The 10,632-nt window shown below is 37.5% G+C and overlaps 1 protein-coding gene across 2 annotated transcripts in view; it reads left to right on the forward strand.

Annotated features, from left to right (window-relative positions):
* PALMD (palmdelphin) overlaps nucleotides 1–10,632 on the forward strand; it is a 50,480-nt gene extending 39,848 nt beyond the window's left edge. For both annotated transcript variants that reach the window (XM_032262926.1, XM_032262927.1), the window contains exons 5-9: nucleotides 2,868–2,982; nucleotides 3,123–3,156; nucleotides 3,267–3,380; nucleotides 5,019–6,116; nucleotides 10,261–10,632. In XM_032262926.1, coding sequence (XP_032118817.1) covers nucleotides 2,868–2,982; nucleotides 3,123–3,156; nucleotides 3,267–3,380; nucleotides 5,019–6,116; nucleotides 10,261–10,304 — 1,405 coding nt within the window. In that variant the 3' untranslated portion in view covers nucleotides 10,305–10,632. The remainder of the gene's footprint in view (nucleotides 1–2,867; nucleotides 2,983–3,122; nucleotides 3,157–3,266; nucleotides 3,381–5,018; nucleotides 6,117–10,260) is intronic.

A 10,632-nucleotide genomic window follows, 5' to 3' on the forward strand; every position in this document is an offset into this window, starting at 1 on the left:
TTCCCATGGCTTCCCAAAAGGCATTCATATGCAAGGCCCTGTATATCTGGCCATCTGCCTCCTCTCTGACTTCATTTCACCTTTCTACTCCATCAGCTCTTCCTCCAAGCTTTGTAGTTACTCTTCCATCTCTCTGGAGCACACTCCCCTTGAAACCCTCATGTCTCCTGCTCTCACTTCCTTCCTGTCTCTGCTCAAAGGACACTTTATCAGAGAGAATTTTCCTCACCACACTGTGTGAAATAGTGCCCCCTTCCCCATCTTTCTCTTTACTCTTATCCTGCTGTTTATAGCCCCTATCCTGCTTTTTCATCAAAAATGTTTTTTCTTCATAAATGTGTGTGCATGTATCTATATATATAGATATACACATATATGTGTGTGTGTCTGCAATATATACATATTCTATTACACATTTATTAATGCAGGGGTTGGCAAACTATGGCCCAGGACCAAATCTAGCCCTGGCCTGATTTTCTACAGACATAGCTAAAAAATGTTTTTATATTATTAAAAGGCTACAAAAGAAAAATGGGAAAAAAGATGAATATGCAAGAGAAAGCATATGTGGACCGCAAACCCTAAAATATTTAGTATCTGGCTCCTTATAGAAAAAGGTTGCCAGCTCCTGTATTGTCTCCCACTAGAATGTAAACTCCTTGAATGCAGGGACTTTGTTTTGGTCACTGTAAGATCCCCAGCATATAGAAGAGTGCCTGGTTCAAAGTAGATGCTAAGTAAATATTTTTAAAAGAATAAATCAATAAAGACAACAAGTATTTTTTTTTTTAGACTAGATCTCACTCTGTTGCCCAGGCTGGAGTGCAATGGTGTGATCATGGCTCACTGCAAGCTCAACTGCTCAGGCTCAAACAATCCTCCCAACTCAGACTCCCAAGTAGCTGGGACCACAGGTGCAGGACCAGCTAATGTTTTTGTTATTTGTAGAGACTGAGGTCTCACTATGTTGCCCAGGTTCATCTCTAACTCCTGGGCTCAAGCAATCTTCCTGCGTCAGCTTCATAAAGTGCTGGGATTATAGGCATAAGCCACCTTGCCCGGCCCAGCACTGAGTCTTATGAGGTCAGGTGACTTGTCCAAGGTCACACAGGAAACTGGCAGATGAGACAGGATTCAAACCCAGGTCCGCCAGATTCCACAGCTAGGTTCTGATGTCCAAGAGCTGCTTGCAGCAATGATTTGAACCTTCCTGTCTTCTACCAAAAGACTTCCCTTTGTAGACTGTCTCTAAGAGGCAAATTAGGTAAGGACCCTGTGGGAATGACACATAGTGTGTTGCAGAAAACCTTTAAAAATTATATCATAACAAACTTGCATCTGATATCAACTGTACTCAATGTGCTTTCAAATACATCATCTCTTAATGTCACCAAATATCTGTACAGGGTAAAAAAATGGGTTTCAGAGAGGTTAAAAGAATTGGCTTTTATAAGAAGTAAGTAGCAGAGACAGGACCGCACCTGGATTTATCACTTTCAGTGCGGAGCTTTCCCATTTAATAAACTGGACCAACATATATCCCCACAGCTCTGCTGAAGGGTAAAGGTGCTGCCATGGATATGGAGGAAGTTCAATAAAATGGCAGTCACAGTTCAGTAACTTCTAAAAAACCAGAGGTTACTCCATTTATTTCACTTAAAGGTCTGTGGTATGCAAGAAAACCTCAGTTATAAATGGCAAACTACCAATGGCCAGAGGCAGCAGCAAAGTAAGAATTTTGAAACTGAAGCAATGAGCAAAGAGCTAGCAAGCTGACCATCTCTTGGGCTTTTATTGGCGTGATAATAGTGCAGCGTTTTTGAGCTGCCAGGCCCATGACCATCTTCAAGAAGGAAGCCAAGAAAACTGACAGTTCTCTTAGCTGACATGAATATCCACAGCTGTCATCTCCTGGACCAGCTGCTGAATCTAATCAGCCATCCTCTGAGGCAGCTGACTTTAGAGCCTTAGTGTATTTGGCTGAGAAACTATGTGTGTTACGTGACTGCCAAGGGCCAGCCTTCATGCGTGATTGCCGGTGGCTGTATGTTTTTATAGAGCAGAGGTCACGATGCTGCCCCCTGGAGTTTATTTGAATCTGACATGCAGCTGTATGCTGGCCAAGGTACCAGTTCAGAATGCTTGCAACCGTCCCATTTCAAATGTCTGTCTCTTTGTCGTTGTAAGTTACTTATACTGTGTCAGGCTATATGTGCCTGTTTTATCCCCTCAGAAAAAGTAGTCTCTAGAAACAGCAGCAGTTGAAGCTACTGTGCCTAGATTTGGTCCATTTCCACGTCTCTTTACCCTACTCACTATAATATGGCCCAACTCTTAGGAAACTGAAATTAAATCAAAGTGTAATTTTCAATGACAGAATATGCAAGAATTTTAAGTATTAAATGGCTATGATTATTAAGTCAGTTTAATAATGTTTTCTCCAAATAATTTATATGGTGACTTGGATATGAAAAACTGGTGAACTGCGTAATAACTACAAATATACCATTTCTTTCGGTACATCTTTAAACTTATGTCTCTGTATTTTAAAATCTCTTTTATTTGGAAGTAACATTAGTAATTACAATGAAGAAAATGGAGCAGAGGTCAAGGGCTTTACCAAATATGTTCCTTTGTCAAAAAAAGAAAACTTGGAAATTGTTCAAAGTCGGGCGTTAGGTACCTTCTGTGTATTAAGTATGATGCGTGGTGTGATGCTAAATGTGACATTATGTTCTTAGAAGGTGTCTGGCTAGTTACATGCATATTCCAAGGAAAGTTTATATATGGGGAAGATATATTTGAGAACTCTGCATTTGTGCTATGTTAAGCAAAAAAAAAAAAAAAGTGTATCTTTTTGTTGTCAGGCTTGAGAAAGAGATCCAAGATCTTGAAAAAGCTGAACTGCAAATCTCAACGAAGGAAGAGGCCATTTTAAAGAAACTAAAGTCAATTGAACGGACCACAGAAGACATAATAAGAGTGAGCATTACCCAATTTTAAAACTGTAATTCTCTCTCAAAAATGAATCAACAAATACTATATAATTTTTTAAAGCATATCCACATTTAGATTCTGTTTTTTAAACTGTATTAATCACGGAGAATTCTTTTTTCTTATAGTCTGTGAAGGTGGAAAAGAAAGAAAGATCAGAAGGTATGTTTTTGAATAACTTACTTTATGTTTAAGTTTTTTGGTAATTTGAAATTTTTCCCATTGTTATAAATATATTCTAAATGTATTTTGAATTCATATTAATTTTACAGAGTCAATTGAGGACATCTATGCTAATATCCCTGACCTTCCAAAGTCCTACATACCTTCTAGGTTAAGGAAGGAAATAAATGAAGAAATAGAAGATGATGAACAAAATAGGAAAGGTATATGAGAAATCGGTGTCCAAGGGCATGTTCTTAGTTTCAGATTTTACAGTGTCAAATATCCACAACTTGCTATGACATATTATTCTTCCAGGTTAGGCAGTGGTCCATTTTACAAAGTCTCATAAGGTATGTGAGTCACTGCATAGGTGAGGATAATGAGGGTATATTAGTAGCATTTATTCCATGCGTTTTATTCCCTAACAAACCAGACAGGGATAAGGAAGATAAAGACCTGAAAGAGACAAGAAGTTCTTGAAAGCAAAGCTTCCCTGGACAAAAAAGATTTCTCCCGACATATTCCATTCAATAGAAACTCCTTGGGGGTTACTAAGATCTTTTTTGAAAACGAAATTATTCCTTCAGGAAGTTCAGGCCTTATTTACCTCCATGGGAGATTGACTTACATAAAACTAATGTTTCAAAGCTTCTGGAAAAATGAAGGCTTGTATGAGAGCAGAAAGGAAACCTTTGAATTTTAGAGTGGAAGGAAAAGCTATTCTTTATTTGCAGATAGCAGTCATTTATTCATTCAACAAATGAATGAATAAATGAATGAATAAATGACTGCTATCTGCAAATATTTAGTGAATGCCTACTATGTGCCAAGTTCAGCTAGGCACATAGTAGGCATTCACTAAATATTTCATGGCAGGAAGTGCAATGCAGAGAATAAAGCAGAGAAGCTGGACAGGGAGAGTGCATATGAGGATACTGCAGTTTTTCTTGGGCAGTCGAGGAAGGCCAGGAACTACTGGCCTATAGGCTATAGAGGAGGTAAAGAAATGCAAAAGGGGTTCAGAAAGATAGGTGGGGGGACACAACGAAAGCAAGCATTGTCACGCTGTAATTTTGCACAGAATCCTATTTTCTTTACTTTTCCAGTTGAAATTCCAGCCATAGGGATCTTACCTGGGTCATGAAGCAAATCTCAGCTTCCCCAGTTCTCTCCAGTCCATTTGTTTCAGTGCAGCTGATATTGCTCTATGTTTAGCCCTTCCTCTACTTGAAAATGGGAGTGAAAATGAAAAGAAACAGGGCAGAAAGAGAAGCGTGTGATTCTAGCCTTCTTCCTCCCTTTTCCATCCCAGTTCTACATTTAAATGGCCTCTCCATTGTGAAAACTTTAGAACACGCCTCTGCAATTTCACCAGGCTGCTGGCCTGTACAGTAAGGATGTAACTTTACAAAATATACTGTGCTAGGCACTTTACCCACTGTGATGCATAATGCAACACATTCTTCTTGACAAAGAAGAGAATGATTCTGCCCATTGAGAAATGCAAAAGAAAATACATCTATCTCATTGAATTTATTAATAGGAAAGAGGTTATCTTTTGATTCCCCGGTGAAATCTTTACTATTTGGAACCATTAGCTTATCTTCTCTAATCAACTTCTCTGCTTCCACATTTTCCATTTTTTAGTAATAACTCCATTCACCATTACACAAAAACCCATGTTATTACATTTGGTCATAATATCATTAATGAGTAAAGTCAGAAATTTAAAAAATAGACAACATCTCACATAAAAGAACACGAAGGGTATACTTAATATAAAAATAAACACTGTGAAAGCAGATGAGTTTATAAAAGAAAAGTTAACTAAATCAACGATCGAATTTGTTTCTTAACAGCTTTATATGCCATGGAAATTAAAGTTGAAAAAGACTTGAAGACTGGAGAAAGTACAGTTCTGTCTTCAATACCTCTGCCATCAGATGACTTTAAAGGCACAGGAATAAAAGTGTATGACGATGGGCAAAAGTCAGTATATGCAGTAAGTTCTAATCACAGTGCAGCATACAACGGCACCGATGGCCTGGCACCAGTTGAAGTAGAGGAACTTCTGAGACAAGCCTCAGAGAGAAACTCTAAATCCCCAACGGAGTATCATGAGCCTGTATATGCCAATCCTTTTTATAGGCCTACAACCCCACAGAGAGAAACGGTGACCCCTGGACCAAACTTTCAAGAAAGGATAAAGATTAAAACTAATGGACTGGGCATTGATGTAAATGAATCCATACACAATATGGACGATGGACTTTCCAAGGAAAGGAGCAACAGCTTCAATCATATCAGTCCCATTCGGCCAGTACCTCACCCCCGATCAGTGATTCAACAAGAAGAAGAGACAGTACACACCCCACAAAAGAGGCTGATAATTCCTTGCGAAGAATCAAATGTCATACAGGACAAAAAGGCGCCCTCTCCAAAGGCAAGGCTGAGCCCCAGAGAGACAGTATTTGGGAAATCTGAACACCAGAATTCTTCACCCACTTGTCAGGAGGACGAGGAAGATATCAGATATAATATCGTTCATTCCCTGCCTCCTGACATAAATGATACAGAACCAGTGACAATGATCTTCATGGGGTATAAGCAGGCAGAAGACAATGAAGAAAACAAGAAGCTTCTGACAGGATATGATGGGATCATCCATGCTGAGCTGGTTGTGATTGATGGTGAGGAGGAGGAGGATGAAGGAGAAGCTGAGAAACCATCCTACCATCCCATAGCTCCTCATAGTCAGGTGTACCAGCCAGCCAAACCAACACCACTTCCTAGAAAAAGATTAGAAACTAGTCCTCATGAAAACACAAATTATAAATCTCCCCACAAAAATTCCATGTCTCTGAAAGAGCAAGAAGAAAGCTTAGGCAGCCCTGTCCACCATTCCCCATTTGATGTTCAGACAACTGGAGATGGGACTGAGGATCCATCCTTAACAGGTAATAAAAATGACAAGGCATGCTACTGCTGTTCTGTCATGTGACCCGCTTCTCTTGTGCTAACACAGTCTTGCTTTCAGGCTTCTTTGACCACCTCATAAAACTCATATGCACTGAGTTTTTTTATTAATGCTGATAGGAATTATTGTCACCCCCGTAAAGTGATTCAGTCATTTCAAAAGATAAAGAAAGTAAAAATAAATTATTGCCTTATTTGATATTGTATTGATGAACTTCAATAACTTGAATTTCATCTTGTATCAGGGTATGGTGCTGCTTGTGAGTGTATTTGGGTCACTAATATGTTGGATCATCAATTACATATCTTTCCCCACTAGAATCTGATGACATTTTATTTGTGCCTCACAGTGATTTAAACTTCTTATGTAAGTTAACAAATTGCCTTAATTTTGAAACAAAATACAAGAAACAAATTTTATTTTCAGAGCATTTTATTACTTTGCTGTATCTTGTTTCTCTACACTTCTATAGTTTCATTAATTTTATTTCCCTAATTTTTCTACATTTTAAAATAGAACCTTACTTTATCTTGTCTTTTCTATAAACTTTAACTTTGCATAGTCTTCCCCAACTTAGCATATTTATCTTTTCTATTTTCTATATATTTGCATTTCTCATTCTTTGTAAAATTTTTATAGCTTTACAGCCAACCAGCTATTTTAGCATTGAATAGAAAATAACTTTTAACACTTTTTTCCTACAAAAGTGATAGCTTCCCAATTTTAGATTCCTTGTTATGACTTTAATGTTATATTCTAGTTATCATGTATAAAGAATAAATAAGAACCTGACAAAATCAGTTATAATAGCTGTACTCACCTCGGCTAAAGATGTAAATCAAATTACCTAGACATATGGCTTCTATGTTTCTGCTAGGGATAGTAATTTTAAATGTCTCTAATGGAAGGATTCTCATTAAAAAGCAATAAATATTAAGTACAGCCTAATTTCACAAGTAGAACCTGATAATTGTATGGAAGTATGGTAACACCTGCATAATTCAATAATATTTCTTCCTCTATACCCCATTAACCCAGTATTAGGTTGCCAATAATACAGTAAAATGAACCCTCTCCCATTATTTTAAGTAGTTAAAGTAGGTATCCCAAAGATAAATTTAATTACCTGAAGAATTTCTAAGTTTTTGGAAAGTGTACACGTATATAACTTCCTCAGAGTTGACTGGTATGTCCCACAATGGAAAGTTGCAGATACTAAGTTTCTTTCCATTTTAAGAAAGAGCTTTGTTCACTGATCAAACTTTGCCATCTTAAACTCATTTTAAAACTGAAAAACACAGAAGACAGAAAAGAGGAACATGCTGTTTATGGTCAACAGTAGTGGCATTATCCACTATAAAACCTCCCGTTTCTGAACTAGGATGTTAGCCGGCTCCTCCTGAACACCCTTATTTCTTCCCCTCTAACCTTGTCAACACATTCACCCCATGGAAAATGACAGGAAGTGACTAACATTTCCAGACAACACTAATCATGCCCCTGAACTAAAACAATGAAAACAGGAAAACCTATTCCAGACAAAGTAACAATACAGAGTTCTGTACTATCAATCAAAGTATCTTACAAACAGAATGCTCCAAATTCCTTGCCTTCCACCATGATATTGTTTTACATTGCTGTTTTCCAATTCAGCATACACACTACAGAGCTGATGTGTATTTTTTTAAATGGGTTTTTAAAATAAGTAAGTCACAGTGTCATATGCCCTCAGGGGCCATACATATACACAGAATACATAACTACCTATGCATTTCAATTTCACAAACACCAAATGGGTTGCGCTGCTTCCCCTAACTCCCCCCAAAAAATGCTTATGATACTTGAAAACTCACCATTTAGGTCAATTCCTTTATCTGTGGTATACATCACCTGTTTAAGATAAATAGCCCTGGTAGGCATAATAGTTAAGAATTGTTAGTCTCTTTTCCCATAGTACAAATATGGTTATCAATGCCTTATCTAAGAGAAATTTTAATTTGGAAAACAGCAGGAAGAAGAAAGAAATGGAAAAAGGTAGAGCCTGGAGATTTTAAAGACAAGATTTGTTAGTCAAAATTTTGAACAGAGTAAGACATGATAGAAAATTCAGGCAACATTATGTCCATCTGCTAATGTAAATATAACAGGTTCATAAGATAAAGCTCAATGCCAGACACTTCCACCATTGCATGGCCCCAGCCAGCTTTGCTTGGGAGCTCACTGCTATCTCCACCAATCAGGGGGTAGTAGCTGGCTTTCTTTGGTAGTCCTCACCAACCTAGTCTTGTACTTCCAGTTCTGTTCTGTCCTCTTAGAGATGTCAGTGGCATTCCAGGATGAAGTGGTGGGGACCTCAGCTCTGGGAGCTGACATGCTATTGGTGCTGATTGCCAATCTGCAACAGCCATTGGGGTCCAAGGGATACTGAGAGTAAGGAGACCACCAAGTTCGGTCAGCTGAAACCATGCATCTGAATTGCTATGCGAAGAAGAGGCAGGGATCAGAGAACAGCAGAAAATAGGAGTAAAAAGGAGAGCTGATGGCCCAGGGTTTTCAGATGCTAAACCAAGCCTTCTGTTGCCAACATGCTCTGGCCCCGTCCATTTACTGGAACTCACACCATGTACTTGCCATAGGCTTGAAAAAAGGAGAGAAAGGAAAGCAGACTCTAGCAAACTTCTCTGAATGTCCACAGCACACAGAAGGTGCCTGATTTATGGAATTTTACGGTGAGGAATGACTATAAGAAAAAGCAGTTTGCCCCTGACTTGAGACTCTTAAAAAGCTCCTCACTCCTACTCTCTTTTGTTGGTAGGGGCAAGGTAGAGGCCCATAAAATCCAACAGTGGAAACTTCATAAAGTCTTACCTTCTGCCTTCTGTTCACCTTCTGCCATGTAACTACAGCCTCTCCCAGCAATTGAGACCTGCTTGCTACAGAGCACATTCTCTCAGCTCATCCTAAATTCTAGGGAAGACTCTTGGCCCTGCCACTAGAAATGATCATCCCTCTTACAGTTTCAGGGAAATAATGCTCTTTAACATTATTGAAATGGAAATATTTCATATAAGTGGAGTGACAATTAAAATGATCATGGTCTTGTTACAGAATTAGATCCCATCCCTTCTCGTATTTGTGCAAAAAGGCTTCTTAGGCATGGGGTCATTTCCATTGTCAAAGGGTAACCAGTATATGGCATAGAAATGAGAAAAACATATCTTCCATTTTATTTTTTAATTAAACAAAATTGTGCAATCAGTTACATAGCTGGTTCTTGGGCCATATTACATGTGAATGTAATATTAGATCATTATTATAATATTTAGATCAGTGCCTTGAAAGCATTTCTAAACTTTTGGAACATGACTAAGGCAGCTATACACTGAAATCCTAAATAATAAGGATAGAACACCAACATACTTGTCCAGAATACCAGAAGAGTGTTATACATTCTAAATCTACATTTTAAAAAAATGCTTTCTACATTCAATATATTATTAGCAGAAGAATATATCCAAAAAGATATATTTGCCATTTTAAAGCATACTTATATCTTGACAAAGACATTTTATAATCACTCACTTATATCTTGACAAAGACATTTTATAATAACTGTTAATTACTGGTTCATGTTATTTCATTCATAAAGAAATTTGTTTTTCTTATTGTATATCCAAAGGCCAGAGCTCCTTTGGGAAAGGAAATTTAATGAGCTAAAAGCAAACACAGTCATGAAATAGAGTTTAAGTGTCCCCACCTTTTTATTTTGGCAGTATGTAGCTCAGAAATGTGTGTAAAACACAATCATCAACCTGTAGGAATATATTTGTATGGCTAACAGGGAAATTGTGCACTAATCCTGTATTTGTTCCACTTGTGCTGTGTTTGCTCTACTAATTTTTCTAATCTTTGTAGAAATAGGTTCCTTCTAGTTCTGAACCTGCTTCTGCCCTAAGTTAACCATAGCTTATTATTTCTACTATCTTTTTGTGCTACTAAATCAATGCTCACATTGTTGGATAAAACCATCTGAGGTATGTTTAAACTTTCCTGCATTCTATGAATGGTCATTTAGTGTAAAAATTGAGGATTTTTTATAACTCTCTTTTTTTCTTTTATTGCAGCTTTAAGAATGAGAATGGCAAAGCTGGGGAAAAAAGTGATCTAAGAGGTGTATTGCCTACATAAACATCCTTTGGAGAAGACACTAAGAAGCATTTGCAAATTTCTCTTCTGGATATTTTGTTTATTTTTTCTAAAGTCCAAAAAGTTATCATTACAGTGTACCATATTAAGCCATGTGAATAAGTAGTAGTCATTATTTGTGAAAATTTCCCAAAAAGCTGGGGAGAACAAATGTGTAACTTTTCCAGTTACTTGATATGATTCAGTGAGGGAAAACCAGCATTTTCTATTGTATTGATACCAAAGCATTTCTAATAAGAGCTTGTTAAATTTAAGAATAAAGTTATTTAAAATATTCTGAGTATACCATA

The sequence above is a fragment of the Sapajus apella genome, unplaced genomic scaffold (genome assembly GCF_009761245.1).
Source record: "Sapajus apella isolate SASKATOON/1434 unplaced genomic scaffold, GSC_monkey_1.0 scaffold133, whole genome shotgun sequence".
NCBI classification, from domain to species: domain Eukaryota; kingdom Metazoa; phylum Chordata; class Mammalia; order Primates; family Cebidae; genus Sapajus; species Sapajus apella.